Here is a 27701-nt window from a genome sequence, read left to right as displayed (position 1 = left end):
CCGAATAAAATCGAAGAGTTTGGGGGTCTAGCTCAGCAAAAGCATACTTGCCCAGCTTTATTGAGGCCCTGACTTCATTCCTAGCATTGCCAAAAAAAATTAAAAAATAAAATAAGTGAAGAAAAAAGAAAGCTGGTGCTTTCAAGAATCTGTTCTGGCAAGCAGTTTTTTTGTTTTGGTTTTGGTTTTTGAAAAGTGAAAGTTCACTCTATGCCACTAGAGGGCACAATTGTCCAGTAAAATTTTATTTTCCCATTGATTGGCCCAGCTTTTTCAAATATCTTTTATCAAAGCAAAAGAAAACTGTATAATACAGATATGTTTGAATATTTATCTAAATTCTATCTTGAAATCATACCTTTTATGTAATGTGCAAATTTAAAGCTTACTGCCAAAGTTCCCTGAGAATTTTCTAAACAGAACTGTGATTATCAACAATGACCATGAAATGACCAAAAAGTGTTTGCATTTGTCCTCTACCTTGATCAGGAGCTGGAACAAGAATTAGCTGAACAGAAGAGCCTCCTGCGCTCAGTAGCCAGTCGTGGAGAGGAGATCCTGACCCAACACTCAGCCTTGGAGACCTCGGGTGACCTTGGGTATGTTTCAGAACACTTCAACTTTCTCTTTTTCTAATTGTGTTTCCCTGAGTGGAAGAAATGGGATCAGCTCATTCAAAATTTTATTTCAAATGTCCTGTGAAAAATGTTGTTTTCACTTTAGAATACTAAATGTACTTGCATGTTGAGTATTTATTGCAAAGCACAAGCCTCACTAGTAACTGTAATGGCTAAGTTCTTTGCTCACTTCCCATGTTCTGAGCACATCTGTCTAAAGAAGATGCTCATAAGTTCATTTTCTAAATCAAATAGGAAATGCATTAGAAAATTGGATGTATAATGTTTCTAAGTGAATTATATGTAACTGTAGAGCATTTCCCCCTAAAGAGCTTATCTTCCTCTATCCACATTCAAAAAAAAAAAAAATGTATGTACTCTCTAAAATATCTGGACTTTTTTCAGTGGGTCAGTTTCTGTAATTTCTACTGTAAAGTCCTTGAGCTTGGAATGGGTCTGAAGTGGAGACTTTGAAAGTCTTAAACATAGAAAAATGTTAAAAGGAAAATGAAGGAAGTTGGAGAATTTCCAAGTTTCAGAATTTGATTAGAAAGGTAGGGAGGTAAAGGTATTGCAACATAGTGGGATAGCTGTAATTTTTAGTCAGCTCTGAGTTTTTTTTTTTTCCAGTTCCAGAGCTATCACTTGGGAAATATCACTCAACTCTGAGCCTTGGGTTGCTCATGTGAAGAATTCAAATAACAAACAACAGCCATCATCACAAAAGTGTTGTGAAAGTGGGTGGTTGGCGCATGCCTGAAATCCCAGGGACCCAGGAGGTTGAGGCAGGAGGACTGCAAATTTGAGGCCAGCCTCATCAGCTTAGGGAGACCCTGTCTAAAATACAACTAATAATATTTTTTTAAAAAAAAGAACTAGGGATGTAGCTCATTCGTTAAACACTGAGCGCCCTGGGTTCAATCCCCAATACCAACAACAGCAACAAAAAAATTGGAACTATCAAACAAGATACAAGGACAACTTAAACTAAAAAAGGTCTCAACAGAAGCTCTGTAATTGTGTGTGCTACAGGCTTTGATTAATGAGTATCCTTCCACAAATAACTTTGACCTTGTTTTCCACTTCTGAAAGGTCTTCCCCCCACCCCACCCCAGGGGATATAATGTGAAAGAGAAAGTATGTACATTATGAAGGTGATTTTTGAAATAATATTAATAATGCCAAATAATTGAAAAGGCAGAAATGCTCACTGGTGTGGAAAAAAAAAACTAAAGAAAATTTGTGTAAATGTATATCTAAAACTAAAAGTTACTTAACGGTATCATAAAATGTATATATGATACTAAGCAAAAAAGTGAATTAAAATTGAAAGTGTAATGTATATGTGGATAAAAACCAAGACAGAATGTGGATAAATCAAACTAACTTTGGTGAGGGCAGATGGGAAATGTTTTTTATTAGAGCTTTACAGTTATACATAGCGTTGGGCTCATCCTGACAAACTCATACATGCATGGAATTTGATTTCAGTTCATGATCCTCCCTCCTTTTCCCTCCCCCCTCCCCTGTACCCCTTCCTCTTCTAGACTTCTTTTCACTCATCTATTTATTTATATTTGACTGATTCTTTTTACTAATACATAAAGGTGAAATCCCCTTTGGTATATTTACATGTGCACATGATATGACTTTTTAAAAGAATTCATTCTGCATTGCCTTCCATTTAGATTGGGGAAATTAAAAAAAAAACTTCTTTATATATTAAATATTCTTTATATTTAATCAATGCTGACAGAATGTTGCTGTCACATTAGTGCTGATCATATACATAGATGTAGATATACATATTACTAAATATAGATATTAAATATTTCCCTGATTTTTTAATATTTATGCATATATAAATAATCAAAAGTGGTAAATGAGTAAATATGTGTTTGAATTTCCAACACATATATACATATATGAATATCAAAGGCATATGATAAAGGATAAATGACAAGAAGCATTTGCAATAGGGATATTATGATAAAGTACATAGGAATGCAAGACAAGAAAGTAAAACCAAGAAACCAAAAATAGTGACATGGTTAAGAAATGTCGATTTAAAAGAATATAAATGAATACGACAATGATATTTGTAGTTGGGCTGTAAAAATTGTGACCAAAACATGAGGATTTTTAAAAAACATCTCTTGTCATCATGTTTACAAATGGTAATAAGGAGCTGGGGGTGCAGCTCAATGGTGGGGCACCTGCCCAGTATGAACAAGGCCCTGGGTTCATACTCCAGCACTGCACAAAAAAGAGGGGGGTGGGGAATAAAAGAAAACAAGAGCAGATGAGGTCATAAATATGTACATCTGTGTCTGGAGCAAACCCGTCTCGATTGAGACTTGCCTTCACTGAGCATTTTCTGTTTCCGACTCCTCTAAGATGTTTGCCTATCCCTTGCAGTTTTCTGTTTCTTTCCACAACATTATTTTTACAAAGAGCCCGTGCACACATGTCATCCTCAGGATGTGTATAGTTCCAAAAAAGAAGTAGCTGAGATCTTCTGCAATTTTTTTTGCCATGGCTTTTTTTTCCTTCCCTGACCTTCAGCATTGGAAAGAATCCAAATGACAGACAAACAACTGGAAATTGCTCTTTTCAAATATAAAAGTATTTTTAAAAGAAATTTGTAGAGAAGTACTGGCTTTCTATACAAGATTCGCTTTGAAGACTGCTGATAAATTCTTTCACCTATATAAATTCTTTTACACAAATTCCTTTGAAAACTTACCTTTAAATGTAGTTGATTTTAGTTCAGCCAGTTCTTTCAAGTCCCTGGGGACCAACCAAACAAATAATCATAAATTAAGTGATCTCTAGAAACCAAAGGAAAAATTGTATTTTGGGTTAGAACAGAGTAACATTTCTAGGGGGAAAATATTCATTTTTCATTATATTCGTTGTATTTGTTAAGTCTTATAATTACTTACTGATTTTCTGCAGCTGTCAAATGTGAACTGGTTTGTGTGGGATGCCCCTGTAGGAAGAGCATGACCTGCTTTATATACTCAGAAATTTACTGTATAAAGAAATCAAATTTCTTGCATGTATGATTTTGTCAAAATGAACCCAGACACTGCATATAATTATAATAGCAGCAGCAGCACCTACATGAAATGTGGTCTTAATAGAGGGCTCCTTTCAAATCTCCTAAGAAAATCCACTGGAAATTTATTGATATAAATGTGAACGGAAAGGACATTTTCCTTGGGGGTAGTGAAAGGCTGTATTCTAACTGAAAACTAATTTGCTGCTGGTTTTGTTTTTTTACATGTGTCAATGATTAAATATAAGAATATGGATCTTAATTCTTCCCCTGTTTTATGATAAATTTTTATGCAAACATAAAAAGAAAACATAATGAAGAGATTTAATTTCATAAGAACTTTAAAACGTTTTTCTTTCTTAAAAAAAACAGAAAAATCCAGAGACTAATTGTTGCAAACCCTCAACTAGAGGCATCTGTACCGTTTTGTCTTTTTTTTTCATTCAGTGTCATTTTCTTAGCTCAACCATGTCAAAACATGCAGACTTAGTTCCACATTTTAACTGCTCACTGCTGTTTTAGCCTTCCTTCCTTCCCTTTCTTTGCTGTTACTCATATTGGAAATACCTAGCATGTCTCCAATAGATGGGAGAGATCCTCTGAGTTATATCCTAGAAATAGAATCCCTGCATCACAGGATTGTGGAATCTTAAGTCCGACTTCAAAAGGCTTACCTGAGACACTCCTGTATTTATACATACTCTGAAAAAAAAATTGGTTTCAGGGTCACTACCGATGAACTAGTTAGCTGCCAATGAATTTGTTAGTTCTTTCCACTCAAGCAAAAGGCACTGTCAGAATATTAATTCATAGCTCATATGCCTTCCAGATGCCATGGTTCTAGTCAGGTCCTCAAAATACCTCCTGATACATTAATATCAGAACTTCAGCTCCCTCGATTATTATTGTCACCATTATCATTATTATTAGGCTGCATTTATTAAGTGGCTGTTGTTTGCTCCATAGGGTTGTAGGCATTATGTATTGGTTATCTTACTTTCCATAATTCTGTAAGATGGATACCATCTTCATTTGTAAGGTGAGACAATTGAGTCTCAGAGGAAGTAACACGTTACTCATTGTCACAAATGCAATGTGCCGGAGCAGGATTCCTTTCCCCTGCTTCCCGTGCTAAGGAGGGAGCAAGGCCTCATTCAAGCTAGGGCAGGTGCCTTATTCTGAGCCACACCTGCCTCTAGAGAGGGCTCTGATCTAGATGCTCACTCCAAAGCCACAGTTTCTCAGGGTCCCCTCCTTCCCCCAAGCTCTGTCCTTCCAGTGCATGTCCTGACATTCTGTAGGCTCACATCATGGTAAAACCTCTCATAGAGGAGTTAACATTTTCATGGTTTTGAACTAATTTGTAGACTATATATCAAAGGATGCCGCTCCATAATCATACTGCAGTTTTTGTTTCTAAATGTTACAATTCAATACTCAGTTTTTATTAATGTATTTTTAAAATATTCATTATGCTCACAGTTAAATTGTGAATAAGACTATACTTGTTTGTAGTCTCTGTATTTCTGTTTCAATTTGTATTTTTAAGGCGTAGCTAATGACCAAAGTAATCTTGCTCCAGTTTGTGAGTTCAGGCCTAGGACACACAATGTGACCTCTCTCGTTGCTTTTTTTGTGCACATTGTAAACTTAGACTATTTATTCTTCTAATAGCGAAAAACCTGATGTGTTGTCCCAGGAATTGGGGATGGAAGGGGAGAAATCATCTGCAGAAGACCAGATGAGAATGAAATGGGAAAGCCTGCACCAAGAATTTAGTACCAAGCAGAAACTACTACAGAATGTTCTGGAACAGGAACAAGAGCAAGTGGTATCAAACATTTTGCTTTTCTATATTAAGAAACATCAGAGATGTGTGCCTTATGCTAAGGGAATGTGTGCAATAATCTATATTCTCATTATCAATTCCAAACTAAGATATGATGCAAATTATTCATCCTATATTTTTCTTAACAAGCCTGCTTCACATTTCCCTTAATAATTGTCTATTTCTATGTGAAAATTTATTTGATTTCCAGGTAATATTTTCCCTCACTAGCATAGGCCATTAAATTTTATTTTATTTTTTCCCACATGGAAAATTATGGATAAAAATTGAGGATATACACATCCAGGGCAAATGGAATTCCACAAATCTGGAACTAAGTTGTCAAGTCATCTTATTTTCCATGGCTACTTCCAGTATTTAATAATTTTAAAAGGTCTTAATGAAAAACATATTGGAACCTCAGAGGGTCTGAAGGACGGGAAGCCAGTGGTCAGTTAGAATGGTTACTGACCCCTGTGTCAGGTTGGGTTCTGGGATGGATACTGTGTGATATTGGGCTGGGTTCCACCGAGCATGCCAAGTTCAAGGGAATTGAATATGGCCACAGAAGGTCCCAGGTAAATAATCACTGTTAGTTCACTGTATGGAGAAGCCAGGGAATAACAGGAAGTCAGAGGAATTTGAGAGTTTGGAGGGTAACAAGGGAGCCAGGAACCCAGTCATGCCTGCGATGCCTACCACAGTTGTGGCTCTGGGATTCTGCAATAGGAGCCTAGGCCCAGGTCCTGGGCCAGAGCATGTCCATCTAGGCTCATACCAAGACAGCGAATTTTTGTTAGGAGGAATTCGAGGACCTTTACCATTGGTCTCACGGCTCTGGCCAGAACTGGCTCAGGGACTGGGGGAGACAGAACTGGAAAGAAAGGTGTCAGTCAGTACTGCACGACATCTGGGAGGGCGAAGCAGGAGCTGTCGAAGCAGGCACGAGAGGGTATGGCTATAACTGGCCAGGACCAACTAGGAAGAGGCATCTAACCTAAGGGCCACAGTGTGTCCCCTTGTGTCTGGCGACCCTTGCATACCTGTCTCCAGAGCCATGCATTTCTATCCCACTCTCCAAAACCACATGGCATGACATGCCTGCTCCCACCTCGCCCCGCTGCTCCAGCCAGGGGGTCTGCGTGAAGAGTCAGCAGCTCTGGCCTGGGGAATTTAAAGCATTCCATACCTGAAGGCAGCATCTCCTCCAGTGAGCACGTAAACGAGAAAATGGGGACACAGTACCTATGCTCTTAAATAAGGTGTCCCTGTTGGCCTGCAGCTTTACAGCAGGTCAAATCGACTCCTGTCCCACGTGCCACCGTACAGAGGGGATGGGCAGGCGCAAGACAAATCCGCAGTGACGTCTTTGCTGGATGGACTGAACCAGGCCTTCCAGGAGGTTTCGTCCCAGGTAGGCCTGTGCCCCTGTGTGCGTGTCTCGGCTTGGCTGGGCCTTGCCCTGCTCTCGTGGGTCCCCTCTGCCTTTGCAGAGCTGTTCCACCCCTGCGCATGAGCACTGAGAGCCGACAGGAGGGATGAGCCCTGAAACAAAAAGCCACTGGTCCCTGGAGTCTCTCCTCGTATTTTCGATTCCTCAAAACACTGTCATGGGTTCCTTATCCCGTACCTGCTGCTTCTCAGGGTGGAGGCGCCAAGAGGCAGGACGTGCACCTGGAGCAAAAGCTGTACGATGGAGTCTCAGCCACCTCCACCTGGCTAGATGACGTTGAGGAGCGCTTGTTTGTGGCCACCGCACTTCTGCCCGAAGAAACAGAGACGTGTCTCTTCAACCAAGAGGTAAGGATGGCAGCTTCTGTGTGAGATTTTAAAGCTCGATGAGTTTTGATAATGAGTAATTAATTTCCAATATGAAGGTATGCATAAAACAGTTCTCATGAAGCACAAAGGTGTACCCCCAAGTAACACAGTGCAGGACAGAATTGTTTGAATACAGAAAAGCCTCATAGATATGTATGCCTCCTTCACATTTTTATCCCTTATATTGTGTAAAAAGGGGGAGGAAAAACGCAAATTGCTAGAAAACTGTTGCATATCATCAATCTGCCATATAATGAAACACATGCTTTAAAGACAATACTGGATTCCTACATAATGCTTTACAAGACTATTTTTTTTTTTTGTATCAGTCTGTACTATTATGAGCTAATGATGTAAAGTTGCTGAGAAAAAAACCTCCTCAAAAAGCAACTTTCCACTGGGCACAGTGGCACATGCCTGTAATCCCAGTGGCTAGGGAGGCTGAGGCAAGAGGATCAAGAGTTCAAAGCCAGCAAAAGTGAGGTCCTAAGCAACTCAGTGAGACCTTGTCTCTGAATAAAATACAAAATGGGGCTGGGGATGTGGCTCAGTGGTCGAGTGCCCCTGAGTTCAATCCCTGTTACTCTGACCCCCCCAAAACCCCAACTTTCCTATTATGCATAGAAGTCTGGGGAAAAAAGATGAATTGGCCTTGGTTTAGTGATTAATAAGCAGTAAGATTTAGTGGATTTTCTATGAAGAAATGACTTTTTTGCATACTGATTCAACCATCTAAACACAGAAACAAAGTTTCTCCTTTATCAACCCTAGGCCCTTGCCAAAGACATTAAGGAAATGTCTGAAGAAATGGATAAGAATAAGAACTTGTTTTCCCAAACTTTTCCCGAGAATGGCGATAACCGGGATGTCATTGAAGATACTTTGGGGTGTCTTTTGGGCAGATTGTCCTTATTAGACACAGTAGTGAATCAGCGATGTCATCAGATGAAGGAAAGACTTCAGCAAATACTAAATTTCCAGGTAAAGAGGAGTTTTCTTTTTTTCCATTTTTAGGATACAGTCAGTAATAATCAATAGGGTATCTCATTGAGGTAAGAAAATCTTTTTTCTTTCAAGTGTTCAATGAAGAGCAAGAGAATTACATGCAGATGGAACTATAGGATTAGAAAACAAAATGTTTCATGCTTCTAGAAATGGAAGGTTGAGAAAACAACTCTAAGTGCTGAGTAAAACTTAACTTCAACAAAAAAGTCAAATTTTTTGCTTATTATAATCAAAGTTTCCAGGGGGCAGTAGTGGAGTTCTGTATTTATTACCCAAGAACATGTGGCAACTGCTACAATGTGGAAGGTACCCCAGGCTTCAGTACCCAAGAGGTTTTGGCAGTGGCTGTGGTCTGATTGCTTCTACCTGTGTTGAAATGTATTGCACTGCCTTCCAATCCTCACCCTCAGACTCACTACCTTTTTGCTTCATTTTGGAATTCTACACAATTATTTCAATGTCAACTAAATAGTAGTATGGTCATGAAACTTTTCTTATATGAGTGTACACTAAAACAAATGCAAAAGCTGCTGATAAACTTTTAATATTGATTTTTCATTCCTAATAAAATGCACCATGTGGAAATATTTAATTTTAATTGGATGCTTTTTTTTTAGAAAACATTCGAGATATACAAAATAGATGCTTCTAATTAGTGCTCACAGATTGATACAAAGTTTTGATTTGTAAAAAAAGAAAATACTAATATCAAATAAATTCTCTATTTACTTAGACATGTGGAATTTTCTAGATAGCCATCTAGTGCGACAAATTACCACTACCTTCCAGAAGTCTACATTCTTAAAACTATCCATTAAAAGTATTGCAATCATATGTGGGGTTTTTTGGACTGGAGATTGAACCCAGGGGTGCTTTACCACTGAGCTACATTCCCCCGCGCCACCTTTGTTTACAACTATTTTTAGCACAGTCACATTAAGTTGCTGAGGTTGACCTCAAACTTATTTTTTTATTCATACACACAGATTTCAGATGTGTTATTGTATTTAATCAATACAGTATCCCTATGTTTTAATTTTGCACTCTGGGTTCAAAATCTGGCTCTGTCCCTTACTGTAGTATAAGCTGCTTATCTTCTCTAAGCAGTTAGTATCTTCAACTATTAAATCACACTCTTAGTAATTTTCTCCTAGTGCTGTAAGAACAAAATAAGTTAAAATATGTGAAGTGCTCTAAGCAGTGCCTGATACATGGGCACCCAGCCAATTTTTGTTGTTGTAGTTGTTCTTGCTATAAGTGTAGTGGTAGAGGATCTAAAACCAAGAGAAAGGTTGAATTACTCCTTCATGGTTATCAAAGAGCACTTTTCTATTTTATATTATGGCAAGAGAGATGGAGACTAATAGTCCTCTGAAGATACATTCTGAAGGCAGAGCTAGATGGAAAGCGTTTGTTGATGGTTTGATGTGGGGAATGAGAGACAGGGGGAATGCCCAGGAGCTCCAGGGATTCTGAATTGCCCCTTTGGGGCCCTTGACCAGCAGAGAAGGCCGGTGGATAGCAGTGGGCACGCCCAGGTTACTTGTGGTACCATTGATTGTGACATGGGGCACAGAGTCACAGTAGACACTTGTGTATGCAGGTCTGTGGCATGGAGGAATAGTCTGGAAGGGACATTCACATCTGTGCCTGTAGGTTGTGTAATACATAGCGAGGAAAAAGAATTCACTCAACTCAGAGCAGGGGTTATTGTTTAACTGTTTTGTTTCAGATGCAAGAATTGATTGCATGTAAACATACTAAGTATGTCTTAAACAGACCATTATGTAATTTATGAAAATTTATTTCATTTCTCTAAAATTCATCTTTCATGAACTAATACACTGAGTTTTAACAGCATGCTAAGGGGAGAGTAACTGTGAAAATGTATGTGTTTCTCAAAGGTGCATTTTGCTTTTTTGAATTGCATTTCTTATATTATTGTCCTGACATTTTAAAATTTTGTTGGTAATTATAACCAGTCACAGGAAAATATGAACTAAGCATGAGTACTTTGGAACTAGGAGAACATGCAATCACAAAACTCTCTTTAAATCATGTTCTCTATTTTCCTTTTGCCAACAAGTTTCTACTTATTGGTGGCCAGCTCACTAACAAAAACTGACAATTCAAATGTTTTTGTTCCAATTTAATTGAAAAAAGAGTTCCAATGGTAATATAATGAAGGATCAAATCTCAAACCATTTGCTCTTACTTTGTACCAAGTACCTGGTGTGGTGTCAGTGCTCAAGAGTCGTTGAAATGGCATGTCCTCCTTTTCCAAGCCAGCTTCGAGCATCAACTTTTGCCAGACTCTTAACACAATTCTAAACCCCAAAGACAATGTGGAAGAGTCCCTAGATGCTATGTCTGTTATGTCTATTATGCTTGTGGAACCACAGACAAGTCAAACTGTCAACTTCTGAATTTAATTTTTTTTCTCATAGACTTAACCCAAAATAACTTTTCTAAATAAGTAATTCAGTATTTGAAGTCATTTTTTAAAGTGAAAAAAAGAATCATTAATGAAAGAGTGAGGCAGTATAACTAATTTTAAAGCTTGAAACTTTCCATGGACCTGATCCTCAACAACCAGAATCCTGCCCCTTTATACCCTCCTAGTAGCTCCATTGACTACAAAAAACAAAAAAATTAGGACATATTATCTTACTATATAGATAACTTGATCATCTTGCTTTATCATAAGTAATAATAATTGGTTAAATCTTTTAGGGTTTTAATCATAATGAATTTTTAATCTTAAGAAAATACCAATGTTGGTAAAATTATTAGCACCTTTTAATATTTTTATTTAGTAAATTTTAAATCAATCACATTATTATCTATCTTCTTAACTAATCTCTCTCTCTCACAATAATTAGTGTGGCTTCCAGAAATGTGATCTTGGTTCCTATTATCTTCAGTAGAACATAGTTAAGAGAAAATGCACTATTAAAACTATAAAGATGACATATGAGAAATAAACATGCATTCTTCATTTCTAACCTATGAAATGTATACTGTCACCCTTTAGATTAATTAAACTGACTTTATTATAAATATATGGATATAGTGGAGACTTTATTGCTTTTATATCTGTTCAAGTGAATGAGAAACATCTTTCACTGTGCTTACAAGATAAATGTGTGATGATTCTAATGGCCTGTATGACCTTACCTTGAACACACTGAGTAAATGCAAACATTATCAGAATTCATGCAAATGCTTCAGGTTTCCAATGCTGCCATAATAATTTATTTAGTTGGCCTCTGAGCTTGAACATGGGTTTGAACATGGGTTTGAATTCCTCCTCCTCCTCCTCCTCCTCCTCCTCCTCCTCCTCCTCCTCCTTCTTCTTCTTCTTCTCTCTCTCTCTCTCTCTCTCTCTCTCTCTTTCTCCTTTTTTCCTGTTTCTTTTTTTCAGTGCTGGGGATGGAACCCAGGACCTAGCACATACTAGGCAAGCTCTCTACCAGGAAGCTCCACCCCCAGCCCACCATGTTCTCCCCTGCATAATCCACCCATTCCTTTGCCTTTTGGCCCTGCGTTTGCATTATCACACCTCCACATGGCCTTAAAGTTGGTTTCTTTTCCTTGCTATGGTTATCCTTCCCTTAAGTCAGGATTTTTGCATGTGGGCTCTGTATTCTCATACGTGCCCCCAGTAAGGAGGACGTGAAGAGCTGAGCTTCATCCTCTGATGAGCAGCCACTCCTGCATATGTGTTGGGTGACTAATACAATACAGAATTTAAATATTGCTGATATTTCTGGGAAGTTTGGAAGTGTTTTAATGTAAATATTGTTCCAACTCCTTATTTCCTTTGACATTGAGTACTGAAGTTCTGAGAGCTCTCTCCTTTTTGTAAGAGTCTAACTGCATATAAGTATATTGAACATTTAAATGAATCTTTAGGAACAAATAACGTGACTAAGACCTTTTAGTGTTGTCTCTTAAAGTCTCTGGTCCTAATAGATAATATTTATTTTCTTAACTTCTGGATGGAATTTTATAAAAAGTTGCACAAATTCTTTGAAAAGAATTGAAGAAGACAGTAAGGAAAGGAGAAGAAAGAGAATGAAAAGAAAAAATATATTATTCCTAAAAATATTATTTCCCAAACTGGGAAACACCTGTAGATTGTTTTCTTAGATAAAAATAATTCTCTGACTACTGAAAAATTCAAATGTGTTCATTTATTTCAGATTTAACAAAATTAAGAAGACCAGTATTATTTATTACTTAGATATGTCAACTCTCTTTCATTATGTGGAAAATGCTTTGTGTAGTAAATTCTTCAAAAGTCAAGTTTTAGGGCTGAGCATATAGCTCAGTTGGTAGAGTGCTTGCCTCACAGGGACAAGGCCCTGGTTCAGTCCCCAGCACCACTAAAAAAAAAAAAAAAAATCTATTTTAGCCCCAAGGTAAACAGTTACTAGTCCCTTTTACCTTCCCATGAAACATTTTTGTTTCTCCTGAAAATTAAGTCCTACACAACTACCATCAACCTTGAATATCTGTGGGTTATATACCCACTGATTCAATCAAGCACTGATTGAAAATATTTGGGGGAAAGAATTGTATGCTTTTCCCCTGTGATGGCATTTACATGTTAGGTATTATAAGTAATCTGGTGTTTTGGAGGATGTGTAAAGGTCGTATGCAAATTTCACATCAACTTCTATAAGACATTTGAACATCCCTGGATTTTTGTATTGAGGGGTGGGGGGTCCTGGAAACAATTCCTACAGATACCAAAGGATAACTTGGTATAATTTCTAGAAATCTGTATTATATTTATGATCATTTTGAATTCTCTGTTACACATGCTAAGTCTTCCTGTTGTTTTCCTCCTTAGAATGACCTGAAGGTGTTGTTTACATCACTGGCTGACAATAAATACATCATTCTGCAGAAACTGGCAAATGTGTTTGAACAGCCTGTAGCAGAACAAATAGAGGTATTTGCAGCTGCCTTCTACTAGAAAAGCAAATGCACAAATATCTGGTGTATTGTGACATTTCAAAGAGTCTATGAAAGATTAATGGCTTACTGTGGCATTTTTTGTTTGTCATATATTTTCGTTTTGAATGCTGGATTTGAATATCATATCTGGTGACACTGACTCTTGTCACTTCTGTGTGGACCTAGAAAAGGTAAGATAGGTAAAGGTGTCAGTGACAGATGCTGATCTGAAGAAGTTTGCTACCCAACAATGTGATTAAACATGTTCCCAAGGACAGAAGGTCAGCCTGTCCTTGGAATGGTAGAAAGAACTCTGGACATTCAGAAGGGGGTAAATTACCTCCAGCAGATAGAGGGTCTGGGAAGACTTCGTAGAGGGAAATTGGACATGCAGGAGATTTGGACACATAGTGACTTAGAAGGAAGGTACCAAAGTCCAACAAGAAAAAAGGCACAAATTCAGGAAACACAGGTAATCCAGTCAGTTGAATTTAGCACGGATGAAAACTATGGAAAGGAAATAAGATCGGATGAGTAAACTTGAAGTAGTCTGGAGGGCCTGCAGAATATCATATAGTTTGACTATTCTATAAACCAGGGGTCTCTACAACTCATTGATTATATACCCCATTATCTAAGAAAAATAAATAGGTATACACCACAACTTCATGCATATTTACTTATAAATTATAAGCATTCACCATGCTATCTCAGAAAGCATATACAAAAATGAAAATTAAGAATGATCGTGGTCAAATGCATAGTGTTTCATCCTGGTTGATCATCTTGCAATCTTCCGGGTACTTTTACTCACCTTGGAGAGTCCTGGCAGAGGAAAGTCATGAGGATGTTGGAGAGGAAGAATGGATGTCCGTCCGTTCCAGGTCCCTTTTGTGGATGGCCATCATGGCAGCAGCAGGCTCAGGAAGCAGGAAGCTGCACTGAGGAGAAAGTTTGAGAATGTGAACCAGGGTGTTGACAGTGAAAACAGAGAGAGGTCAAGAAATGGGAAGGACGCTACAGAGCACATCAGCTATGCATGATGGGAAGTGTGTGTTGAGTGGAATTTTTTACCTCATTTCTGTGGACCCTAAGGGATCTTTGGGTAAACCACAAAGAAAATCTGCAATAGAAATCTCCCACAATACATATGTGAGAGGGATACCTGAAATCATTTGCAAAATAACATGTGAATCTGCATTTTTATTGACCCTAGTTTCATCTGATTTTAGAAGAGATTTCTCATTTACCCCCAATTAAAAATCATTCTGTTATATTATATCTTCCACATGAAAAGATCTTTTAAATTTTTTGTTTATAACACATGTGATTCCAAATGAGATTTGAACACCCGTGGTGATATCTTGTGTTAGATTTCTTATGTGAAAAAGAAGATAGATTGATCACAAGTAACATTTTTTTTTACTAATTATTGACCAATATAACTAAATAAATGTCACTGAATAAACAATTTGATTATCTATTTGAGTAAATGGAAAGCAGCTCATGAGTGTGCTAATTCCACTCCTACCCTTCTTGGATTAGGAAGGTAAAAATAGCAGAAGGCATGCAATGCCACTCCTCAGGGTATCTGCTCCTCCCCTGAGTCACAGGGCTGCCCCTAGAACACACCTGTTGCAGGTGAGCTTGGTGCATAGCTGTCTTCTTAGGCTGCCCCTACACTTCTCCCTCTACTACATCTACTCTTTGCTGAGTCCTGAGCCTTTCTTTTTGTTAGATTGCTTTCTTGCTTCCTAAGAAAGTGTACATGATAGCTATATTTTCAAGCTCTATGCATGTTGACATATTCTTATCCTATGTTCACATTTGATTGTTTGGCTCTTTATAGAATTCTTGCTTAGAAATTTCTTTTGGAGTTTGGAAGCTTTGACTACATTGTTTTTTTTAGATTCCAGTGTCAGATTGAGGAATCTAAAAATCATCCTGATTCCCTAAGATCCCTAGTGCTCTGAAATTTCTCAATCACATGCCTTGGGGGAGGGTCTATTTTTATCCACTGGGCTGGGAACTCAATGGGCTTTTTTAATTTGGCAAAATTCTCATCTTTCCATTCTGGAAACTTTTCTAATCATTTATTTAATATTTTTTTTTGTTTCTTCAGTTTGTATGTCTCCCTTTTCAATCATATATTGGATATTTTTGTCCAATCCTCTAATATTTTTAATCAAGAAATCTTTTTCTCTCTCTGTCCTTTTGCTCTATTTTCTGGGACTCTTCTTCAGTTTCAGCTCCATCCATTTCTTATTTTGTGGTTAATTTTCCCAAGCTTATTTTGATTCTCTGAATCATCCTTTTTTATAGTATCCTGTTCTTTTTTTAATGAGTGCATTATCTTTTGTAATCTCTCTGGGTACATTAATGATTTATTTGTTGGTTGAAATTTTTCTGGATAACTTGTTTTGCTCCGAGTTGTTTTTATTTGTTTACTTATGTCATTCTCTGTCTTTCATGTTGGAGTTTTCTTAGGTATACAGGCATGTTTTATTGTCTGTTTACATTTAGGTTGAGGAAAAAAACAGCAGAATGGGAACTTTAAGTAAGGATGGAGCTTGACAAGATTGAGATAGTGAAGGGTGATGTGTGGGGGCCATTTTGGAAAATCTTTGTGTTCAATTTTTAGGGCTTCTCTATTGGTCTTAAGAGATTTTTTTCCTTCAGTCTATACTACTGTCCATGGCAGTTCTTGAAAGAGAAAAAGACTTGAGCATTGTATATGGCATTTTATCATTTTATTCCCCAGTTTTCAATCAAGCACTTAAGCTCTCTATTTTACCTTCTCCCAGAAAATGAACTGTCAGTCTTTCACCAGGGAGGGGAAGGGGCAGTGTGGAGTGAGGAGGGGACCTGGGGATTTAACTGCTCTTCAGGTAGCTTCTTACCAGCCCTCTTTCTTAGCACCCTCCTCCTTGACTCAGAGTTCCTGAGATTCCCAAGGTTCTAAATTTGATGGTGTGGATCTTCTGAATCTAGTGGTGTGGATCTGCTGTTAGATTAGGATTAAGCTCCCACACTTTCTAAGCCATCTTTCATGTGCTCTTCCCAATTTCAGCTTCCAGGATTTTGTTGGTATTATCTTCTTCCTTGTTCCCTTGCCCTTGTGGATTTATGGCGGTAACACTCCAAAAACTAGCAAGCAAAATGTTTGGTGTGATTGCAATGAAATTTTAGAAAAGAAAAAATACTGGACACACCACACATGCTTCATCTGCCATCTGGAGTCCAGGTTCTTTTCAGCCTTCAAGGACAACTGATATTGCACTTCTTCCAAGAGCCTACTTAGCCCAGGCTTTGCTGGTCTGTTATGTCTCTTCTCCAGACTCCTTTAGTGGAGAAGGGTTGCACCATAAAGTTTAGCACTTAATTGTGTTCAGCCTTGTTTGTTTTCCTCTGTCTTCCTGACCAGACCATCAGCTCCTTGAGGTCCAGGATGAGATCCTGTGCTTTTTCTACAAAAGACAAAGCTCTGCAATGGCAGCCACTTTGCTAGTTGTTGCTTGGTTTATTTTCCATTTTACAACATGCTGTCAGATATCTCCTGTTGCCTCCCTGCGTCTCTCTCTGAAGGTGCTTCCCGCTGCATTTCAGGAAACAAGACATGATACCCTAGAAAATGTTACACAAATACTTTTGCCAACATATTCTACATCTTGCTTCCTGTTTAGGTGTTTCTATTCACCCAGCCCTTCTCCCAATCCTCAACCCCACATCCTTCCTACCTCCTTATCTCTAAGAAGGTAGGGCTGTACTGTAATAAAGGGGTTTCTTCTCTTTTTAATATAATATATGACCATGCTTTTTATGTTTTGTTGATGTAACTCATTTTTTTGTTTGTTTGTTTTTGTTCGTTTGTAGAGGGAAGAAGAACAAATAGAGCCACAATAATCAGACTTTGTGCAGGAGTGGGGGCGGGGGTGGAATTGTCCTTAGGAGTTTAATGAAATGACATAAATCTTACCTAGGCAATACAACAGGCTGAAGAGGGACTAAAGGAACTGGATGCAGGAATCACTGAATTAAAAAGGCGTGGTGACAAATTGCAGATGGAGCAGGCTTCCCTACAAGAACTCTCCAAGCTCCAGGTACAGTCTTCAGTGGACTCTATCCAGGTGCAATGGTGCATTCTAACTCAGGGTTGATAAAATATTATTCTATTTCCTTGGCTTTCTTTTTTTTTAGGTTTTTTATTTAGTTGTAGGTGGACACAATACCTTTATTTTATTTTTATGTGGTGCTGAGGATTGAACCCAGTGCCTTCCACATTCAGGGTGAGTACTCTATTGCTGAGCTACAACCCCATCCCCTTTCCTTGGCTTTCTTTATAAAACCCCAAATTTAGGTCTCAACCTTTCTTCCATGCAAGTCTTGGAAACTTTTCTTAAGCTTTTGCCATATTTAGTGCAATAAAATGAATTACATTCACATACTTCTAAGATTCACATTTTTTTCTGATATTTGCATTATTATTCTGGTGCTAAAAATATTATGATCTAGTTCAATAGTAACATATTATCTTCAACTCTAGAAGATAAAATTATGACCACTCCTACTTAGATAAGTTGAAACGGGAATAGCACTCTTATATTTCATTATCTCCCCAAGTATTGAAGTAATATTTTTTAAAAAGAGGTTTTTTAATATTCAAAAACTGTAGCTTATTTTTCTATACATGCAGAATAGAGACATTGTTTCAGTTCTAGAACAACAGCAAAAGAGAAAAATTGAAAAAGTAGAAAGTGGTTGAAATCTAAATACACTTCCTGGCATCCTTAGGAACATAGAATAACCTTTGGAGATAATTTGCTTTTCTAGATCAGACACAAGCAAAAGTCTGATATCAGAGTGGGAAGACAATTGTAAGATACTTGACCAGTGAAATTTACCATCTGACAATGTAGTTATGTTATATTAAGAAAGAATTGTGCACAGGCACATACAGTCAGAGTCTCTCTCTCTCTCTCTTTCTCTCTCTCTCTCTCTCTCACAACCACACACACAAATACACACACATACATAGACACACACACACACACACACACGGTTTTCTCTGCATGCCTATTGCAAAACAATTGAGGATTATAGTATGAGTCAAGTCCAAGGTCACAAGTTCCTTCTTTGGAGAACATGAAATAGCTCTTAGAAACAAAGGCCATTTCCATTTTAACTGCCTCATGCCTTTATCTAGCATTGCACAGTGTCATAATCCCAAAGCTTTGCCTTGCACTTTTTAGATGGTTTCCCACCAGAGCTTCAGTGTCAGGTGTAAGAGTCCAACATCACAGCTGCAAATCGGCATTAAGGCTGAACTTTTCCAGGCTGAACCTTCTGGCTGCTCATCCTTGAGATGATGCACTGAGCAGGTCCATGTGCCTCCAGTAAATTTTCTGTTTGGCACATCATCGTCTCCTGGAATGTCTTCCCAGATTAAATGGTTATTTACTCACCACATTTGGTGAAAACATGGCCCTTTTAAGTCTTCAAGTCTTTCTGCTCACATCGAACTCCTCTGTTTCTCTAGCTCTTTATTTCAAAGACAATCCCAAATCTGATATCGTTTAGCAGACAGAAATGTTAAGGATACTGTATTCAATTATTCTAAAATTATATAAATGCTGAGAACATGGTAAAAATTAAAATTGTATTTTCTGTGACACCCCCTCAGCCACATGGACACTTTTTCACCATTTTCAGCCCACATCTCATTGCAGACTGTTGGCTTTCCTGAGAATAGAGTTGTCAAATCTGTCTCCTGCGCCATCTCTAGGAAACTCTTTTTTATGTCCTTTGGAATCTTAAAATAATGAGCTTATTTTTTTATAGGCATACTTTTTTTCCCCTTATTTCTTTATTTTCAAGTCCATCTAAATTGTATTCTGGTGTATAGCACCTGGTAAGGCTCTGATTTTACTTTTCTCCAAAATAGTTATTTCCACATTATTGCATATTTTATCCTTTGCTCCAGTGACTCCATCCTTAAATTCTCATGAATGCAGTTCTTTTTTCTTCAATTTCTCTTCCATGCTTTATTGCCTGTCAATAGAAAACAAAATTAAATTAAAACAAAAACTAAACAGAATACTGAGCAACATTAGTGGGCGAATTTGTATGAAGCCATTGTAGAGCCACAGATCTGTAAACCACATATTGTAGGCATGGGAACAGAAGTCAAGAGCTTGCAGTTTTTGAAAGAAGTCTTCCAAGTGAGGCTCATAAGAAAGATAGGCAGGTGATCTACATGCAGAGGAGACCTGCCGGTCATAGCAGAAGGAGCTTCCTTGGTTGGGTAGTGGACTTGGCAAGTAGCACACACTGAACGAGGTGCCAGACTGTCAACTGAGAGTGATTGTCACTGTCTCTCTGTCTTAGGACATGTATGATGAGCTGATGATGACCATTGGCTCTCGGAAGAGTGGTCTGAACCAAAATCTTGCTCTCAAGAGCCAGTATGAAAGGGCCTTGCAAGATCTGGCTGACCTGCTAGAAACCGGACGAGAGAAGATGGCAGGGGACCAGAAAATCACTGTGTCTTCCAAAGAGGAAATCCAACAACTGCTCCACAAACATAAGGTAAGAGAAAGAGGGAAAGAAAATATGGTTGTGAGAACATTCTCAAGTCCTGATTTATATTTAGTAACACCTACTCTCCTAAGTCTTTTATAAGTTTCTATTTACATAATTTATTCTTTATAATGATCACTAAAAATGTGTCTTAAACCCACTAGCGTTTAGTATCACAGAGAAATTATGGTGTTTCTATGATTTTGTAAATTAAATTAACTTAATTATATATTTCTGTAATTCTATTAAATTAAAAAAAAACTACAAGTAGTTTTGCTTCTCGGTTACACACTAGGATTTAAAGGCTTTCTTCTTACATTAACCATATCCAAGGAGAAACTCAAGGACTCCCTTCAGAGGATCCCAGCTTCATTTTTAACTCTTACTTTTTCCTGTACGTCTCTTGTGGTCATTTGTTCATCTAGCCCTGGGGCTGTCTCTGCCCTCTCTTGCCCTGGCCTAGGACTCCCAGCTCTGCTCTGGGAATGCAGAGCTGCCCGCTCAGGCCTGGGTTGGGGTTTATGTCCTTTACATGCGTCATTCAGTTCTGCCTTTAAACACATGCTTCTTCAATTGCTGTGAACCTTGGAGATTTTCCTGGGGACACTGAGTCCAATTACTTCATAATCAAACTTGGTAAGCCTGAGATTTCACCATCTGTGTGGGCCAAACTCAGGTTGGACAATAGTGCTTAGTGAAAGAAGACCTGTTTAACATACACACCAAAACTAACACTTGCATTCCTTAGCAATGACCATGGAAAGTTTCCAAGTCCAGAAACCTAGCTTCCCAGGCCACAGGAATTCCCTGTAAGGAAACAAACAAGCAAATAAATCCCTGTGGGTTGTAGGTGGTTAACATATTCTACCATTATGTAGCTCTGGTGGTTTACAATGGTAGATGTTGGGAACTGGGGGAAGGGAATTGGGATTTGTTGCTATTTTTTTTCCCAGAGGTTTTTATCCAAAGTTTTATGATTTATTCAGGCTTTATCATTTGGCTTTGAAAACATTGCTTTAAAGTTCACAGCTGGTTTTTCTCAAATCTGACCATAGCCATAAAAAATCATTCTGAGTTATTCCAGAAGGAAAGCTAGGATCAATGAATAAAAATAACAGAGAAATAAAGCTCAGTAGAAGACAAACTCTGAAAGGAGTAGGCTGTCCCTGAGCAGAAGCCTCCATGGTCATGAGAAGTCCAGCCAAGGCTGTCAGGGTGGGATGGGGGTTAGGGATGGGGGTAGGGAGGGAGCTTGTGGGAGGAATCTCAGCTCTCTGCGCATCTTGGGCTAAACAACCTCCAAGATCTCTTCCAACTTTAAGATTCTTTGATAAAATAATTGTTGGTTAAAAATAAAGATTCTAGCTTCCACTAACAAGCCAATGTTCTGAGGAAGAGTTCTACAGTGTTGGCAGGGAGCATAGATATAGCAGTTGATATGAATTCTACTCCAGCTCTGCTGTGACTAGCTGGGCATCCGTGAGTGAGCTACCTGGGGGAGCAGGGTAGCTCGCTGTTCTCCTCTGTACATGGAAACAAAGCCACCCATCTCAGAGAGCCATGGGTTTAGCATGAGGATGACATGAGTCAGGTAAAGAGTTAATGGAGCACCCAGCAAGCAGTAAACACACAATTAATGGTGTATGTTCTTATCAACTTTCATTCAACCTCCAACATCCATTCTCAACATTCCAGTTCTATAATTCTGTCCATGGTGCTGGGTATAGAAAATAGAATAAGGCCCATCTCCATCTTCCAGAATCTACTACACATGACAAGTAGTATTTCAAAGATGTTCATAATGTCACACAAGGCCTTCGATACTGTGGGGGTAAAATATGAAGAAAATTTTAAAATATTTATTGAATTTAATCTTAACATCAAACTATGTTTGGAAGCAAAAAATAAGTACAGCAAATAGTCTGGAAGTTCAGAAAGTAGGGCTCAGACTCAGTCATGGACGGAGAGTCATTAACTGTATTATGTGAGAACATCTTGAGAAGAACAGTTAAACAGGGGCTGGAGATAGGGTGTGAGGGACTGGAGATAGGTACGGCCAAAGAATCCAGCAGGCCACTGGTGTGGTGGGGTTAGTGAGAGACAGTGTCAGGGAAGTAAGGAAGGCCAGAGTGCAAGGGGTGAGGTATTAGAGGGCAGAGGAGTTTTTGTTTAGCAGCTGGTCATCTATGAAGAGTTTGGTTTGGAGGCCATTTGTGGCTACTACACAGTAGTGTACAGGATGCACTTAGATGGGGAGAAGAGGCCAGGCAGGAGACCAGAACCCCTGTCTGGTCAGGAAGCCTCTTTAGGAAGTGATGAGTACCTGGGCCAAGAATGAGGTGAGAACAGGTGGAATGGTACCATCCATCTATTAAATGAGCCCCATCAGTTTTCATCTTTGGAGCAATGTTTATCTGGAAGTAGTGTCTGAATGAATTGCTGACCTCTTTCTACCTGCAAAATTGCAGGAGTACTTTCAGGGCCTGGAAGCTCACATGATCTTGACAGAAACACTCTTCAGAAAGATCATCAGCTTTGCAGTCCCAAAAGAAACCCAGTCCCACACAGAGCTGATGGCTCAGGCATCCGCTGTGCTGAAGGGGGCTCACAAGAGAGGCGTGGAGCTGGAGTACATTCTAGAGGTAAGACTGTGGCCAATGCAGCACCTTCCCCGCTGCAGGGCAGGCCTTCAGGGAGAGATGAAGTTTGTCTCCTGTAACCTTGGAGCTGGCTGGGCCATCTGGTCCAGTATTGTGTTTTTTTATGGCTACGTGATGCCCTGTTCCTCTTGTATTTCCTATTTACATGTGGGTATGTGCTGTACCATGTTGTAAGTCAGCTGGGTGAATACTGACCTCAGACTGCATGAAGAGATTTAGGGATTTAATATTCAAACTAAAAGCCTAATTAAAAGCATGGAAAAAAAATGTAAAAATATACCTCTGGCTCTGTCCCCAGTGCAATTGCTTTTGTGATAAGACCTGTCACTAGGATCCAGAAGCCAGAGCTCAGCCACCTGGGTCCATTTTTTCTGCTCCAAAAGCAGAAAATCAAGGATTCATTTAGTAGCAGCCAAAGAACACTGGTTTGAAATCAGAAAATCTGGGTTCAGATCAGAGAAGCCATTTGTAGTATTCCCCTTAGTTGTAGCTCTGAATATGCTGTCCTGCTAATCACAAAAGGATACTATGAAATTTCATTTCTGCATTAACTTAGTCACCCTCATTCATCACCAATAAATGAATCAAGTATTTGTTCATTCAGCCTTTATCAAGCTGCTACCAGATTTCCAGGCACTGGGGACACTGCCCTCAGTGAGCTCATGGTCTAATGAGGCAACAGGCAAGCAATGGCCAAACATAGTACAAAATGGAAAGTTGTACAGAGAAGGAAGCACACTCCATGCTATAGATAGAAGAGGGATCTCAATTGTAACCAAGGTTCAGACTTAGAACAGGGATTGGCCGGCGGGCCAAATATGATGTACTGCCTGTTTTGGTAAAATTTTATTGGAACATATAAAAAGTTTTCTCTGGTTATACTTTATCTGTGGCTGTCTTCACACCACAAGGACAGATGTGAGTAGTTGCAATAGGTACTGTACAGTCTCCAAAGCTAACATGTTTACTCTCTGGCCTTATATAGAAAAAGCTTTTAGAGCATTGCTCTGGAGTCATACAGATGTGCACCACAGGTATGTGAACTTGAATACCAACAGGTGCTCAGTAGAGCCTAACTGACCAGCCATAGAACCCTGTATCACTGTGAGAAATTATGGATGTCAATGGTCCCTTCTTTTTTCCATTAACGAGATCAACTGCCCCAAGAAGTTGCAGCTTTCTCATTCTTCTTTCCTGTGAGAGCTGGAGGGATTATAATCTCTCTCCCCTTCCTTCTCTTCCTCATCCACTCCCCCAGCCTTATCTACATCTCGTGTTTACATTTTTCTAAATCTTGCCTTCTTCACTGGGCCAGCATCATCATAGCTAGCTAACTCCAAAAATTCCAGACATGGATTTCCCCAAAGTGCTAAAATTTGGAAAGAAATTCCTCAAATTTTTCAAAGTTAACATTTGAAATCTTGTAATAACAGTCACAGTTAAGTGCTCTGTCAGTCTCCGAGATAGGCATTTCACATTTATAAGAATGCATCCAAGTTTGACACAACCCTCTAAGACATATCATGAACCACTATTTTAGGAGTGAGCATGGGAGCAGTATCTTGCCAAGACACGAGTTTCACTGGGAGCACAGTCAGCAGTCACACCATTTCTGCCTGGTTTCACTGACTGAAAAGAGTGTTTTCAATGAAACTGACCAGACTGTGCCACTTAACCACAGCATCCCGTGCTCACACCCGGACTCCCCCACCCTGCTCAACTCAAACTCATTCTTCCACAGCCCAAGAACTCTGTATGCCCTGAAATTTACTCTTTGTATTTTTTTAAGTTCATTTTTATTGTGGATTGCCTATCTCCCTTCTCTAGGATGTAGGTTCCAGAGAGCCAGGGCTTTTGAGGTTTTTTTTTTTTTTTAATTATTCACTACTAGATCTGGCAATTGTTTAGTATTTGGGAAAAGTATGAACCTTCACTGTTATGCTCTGTTGCCACTCCAGCAGCACATCAGAGTGGAAATGCATATCGAAAAACTGCTGATCCGCACTATAAATTATGAGAAAGAACTTCAAGTGACATTTATTTTAAAAGTCTTTTCCAGCTTCAAATAATAAAAAAGTCTGAATTTAGGAATAAGTGATTTGATATTTTTCTTTAACCGAATATCTATAGTAGATATTTATATTTTTTAAATGTCTGCATTTTAAGCATTATTTACAAATCTATTATTCTTAGTTCACTCAGTTCTTGAAAAGCAAACATGCTTATCCTTATGCTTAACTCCTTCCTGGGGTAAAGCATGAAACGAGGCACACCAGACTCCAGTGACACTACATGCATTGCTCCATTTATAATTAATACCAGCGATGGAGAAGGTAGTGATCCCCATTTTAATATTCTGATGAAAGTCCAGAGATTTAGTATCATTCATGGTGATCGAGGTAATAGTGGCAGTCACCAGTATCCATTTACAATAATTTTGAGGGCCACCATCTGATTACTGGCTTCAAATCCATCTTTTGCTGCCCAAAGCAAACCCTACGTAGCCTGAAAGAGAATCTTGTCAAGCATATATTTTGTGCACAAGGAGGAATAATGTTCCCTAAGGAGGGTTCTTCTGCTGATAGACTGATGTTGCGTTTCTAGACATGGTCCCATCTGGACGAAGACCGCCAAGCACTCAGCAGGCAGCTGGAGGTGGTGGAAAACAGCATCCCGAGCGTGGGCCTGGTGGAGGAGAGCGAGGACAGGCTCACGGAACGCACAAGCCTCTACCAGGTTGCATCCCCATGGCACGGGTGGCCATATTTCCTTTAGAATCTTCCCAGTCATTTTAGCAGAATCTAAACAAACTTGTGATCAAATAGTTATACTTTTCTTTTACATTATTGATATTGTTTTAAAAAGGTAGTTTTGTCTGTGTTACTTATAGTAGAATATTTTTAAAAGTCTTTTTGGCTGGGCACAGTGGTGTAACCTGTAATCCTAGTGTCTCAGAAAGCTGAAGCAGGAGGATCTCAAGTTTGAGATCAGCCTGGGCAGTTTAGTAAGACACTGTCTCAACATAAAAATAAAATAAAATAAAATAAAATGAAGGCTGGGGTTGCATCCCAGTGGTAGAGCATCCTTGGGTTGAAAATAAAGGGGGTGAGGGGTGGGGCATGGTGGCACACACCTATAATCCCAGACTCCAGAGATTAAGGCAGGAGGATTACAGGTTTGTAGGCAGCCTCAGCAACATAGCAAGACCCTGTCTCAAAATTAAAAATTTTAAAGGGCTTGAGATGTAGCTCAGTAGTAGAGTACCCCTCTACTTATTGAGATCCAGTCCCCTCACATACACACACAAAAAATTATGATTTGGGGTCTGAGGGTGCAGATAAATTGTAGAACATTTAGATTTGCAGAGGCCATAGGCTCTATCCCCAGCATTAAAAAATACATCTTTCTTTCTTTCTTTCTTTCTAAATGAGACTTCACTTTGAAAATTTGGCAAGCATTTTCACCAGAATTTTGTGTAGTTTTTATCAGTGTCATACTATTCTTGAATTAATTAAGTGTGACAATTTTAAATGCACCTAAAATTAATTTAAAAAATGAAAAGAACATTTTTAGTTGGGATATTGATGAAACTTTCAAGTTTTCAATGTTAATTGGGTGCATATAGTTTATATTTGAATAACAGATAACGGGAATGTTATGGACTCCAGAGAAATTGTAATTTTCAAAAAATATAGTATCCAAACTTTTAACCAAATATTGCCATTATTTTAGCACTTAAAATCCAGCCTTAATGAATACCAGCCCAAATTATATCAAGTATTAGATGATGGAAAACGACTTCTGATATCTATCAGCTGCTCAGATCTAGAAAGCCAACTAAATCAACTTGGAGAGCGCTGGCTCAATAATACTAACAAAGTGTCTAAAGAACTTCACAGATTGGAAACAATTTTGAAACACTGGACCAGGTAACAGGATATCTATTTTGCATATTTTGGGATAAGAGCTGCAGTGTATTAATAAGAGTGCTTGACTTGGAAAAGATACACAAGTTTGGAAAATTGCACAGTTTGGAAAGTAATAACAAACAGAAAGCCCCAGTTGGACTCTTTTGTAATTGTATAAACACTTAATTCAAAGTGATCAGGGAGGCAGGTGCTTGGTGCAGCTTACCTCTAAGCTGTTGTCCTCCTTTGCCTAATGATTGTAACCTGGGTGTTCATAATAATGCCTTAAGAGAGAAGAGAAAATGTTGATTAAGCAAGCGAGCTTGTCAGGGCAAAGGAAGGTATGTAGGGAAGGGAGATGGCTAACTGTTACATAATGAAATACTTTCTTCCTTTTTTCAAAGAACTTTATATACCCATCACCCAATATTTCTAAGAAGCAACAATGTGAAGGAAGAGAAAGTTGTTTTCTTTTCTTTTCTTTCTTTTTCTGCTAAGGGATGGGAGGTTGAAATGCAGAGAGACAGACCTGATCAGGACATAAACATTAAGAGAAAAAAATTTCAGAGCATCATCCTAGTGCACTTTGGTTCTAAATCTATCAGGTCTCTTGTTTTCAAACTGCATTGGCAAATATCATGAGTGAGTAGAAGATGAGGGTTGAACGCTTACTTAACAGACTCATTAATATATTCCCAGGTATCAAAGTGAATCTGCAGATCTGATTCGCTGGTTACAATCTGCAAAAGACAGGCTAGCATTTTGGACTGAACAGTCTGTGACAGTCCCTCAAGAGCTGGAAATGGTCCGTGATCATCTGAATGCTTTCCTGGTAAGTTTGAGATCCTAAGGCATTGATTTGATTTTGGTTTTCAGGCCAATAGGTCAGGCCTGACCCATACCCAGAACAAAGGAAATCAGCTGTCACTGGGTATCCTTAAAAAACTAGCTGTAGGGGCTGGGGTTGTGTTCCGTGGTAGAGCGTTCGCTTCTCATGTGCAAGGCCCTGTGTTCAATCCTCAACACCACATACAAATAATAAATAAATAAATAATAAAGTTATTGTGTCCAACTACAACTACAAAAAATAAATATTAAAAATAAACTAAGCTGTAGAATATTTATCAATGTTAAATATATGTGTTCAGTACTTACCAAACTAATGGGACTCATCTCTATTTATACTGAGCATTCTTTTTTGCAAATAGTTCCAAGTAGCAATTCACTTCATTTGCGGGCAAACATATGCTTTTTTCCCTC

The 27701-nt window shown here is 38.6% G+C and overlaps 1 protein-coding gene across 14 annotated transcripts in view; it reads left to right on the top strand.

The window, feature by feature from the left end:
- Positions 1-27701, top strand: part of Syne1 (spectrin repeat containing nuclear envelope protein 1) — a 428383-nt gene that overhangs the window by 313386 nt on the left and 87296 nt on the right. For all 14 annotated transcript variants that reach the window (XM_058573624.1, XM_058573630.1, XM_058573631.1 and 11 more), the window contains 12 exons: positions 490-599; positions 5353-5509; positions 6789-6920; positions 7151-7306; positions 8099-8308; positions 13191-13292; positions 17278-17397; positions 19682-19882; positions 22342-22515; positions 25138-25269; positions 26266-26462; positions 27141-27273. In XM_058573624.1, the coding sequence (XP_058429607.1) occupies positions 490-599; positions 5353-5509; positions 6789-6920; positions 7151-7306; positions 8099-8308; positions 13191-13292; positions 17278-17397; positions 19682-19882; positions 22342-22515; positions 25138-25269; positions 26266-26462; positions 27141-27273 (1824 nt within the window). The remainder of the gene's footprint in view (positions 1-489; positions 600-5352; positions 5510-6788; positions 6921-7150; positions 7307-8098; positions 8309-13190; positions 13293-17277; positions 17398-19681; positions 19883-22341; positions 22516-25137; positions 25270-26265; positions 26463-27140; positions 27274-27701) is intronic.

This window comes from Marmota monax, unplaced genomic scaffold, assembly GCF_021218885.2.
Source record: "Marmota monax isolate L192 unplaced genomic scaffold, Marmota_monax_Labrador192_F-V1.1 WCK01_AAM20220418_F8-fsc00114, whole genome shotgun sequence".
Taxonomy (NCBI): domain Eukaryota; kingdom Metazoa; phylum Chordata; class Mammalia; order Rodentia; family Sciuridae; genus Marmota; species Marmota monax.
Note: the sequence above shows the minus strand (reverse complement) of the source record. Positions and strands in the feature narration are given on the sequence as shown.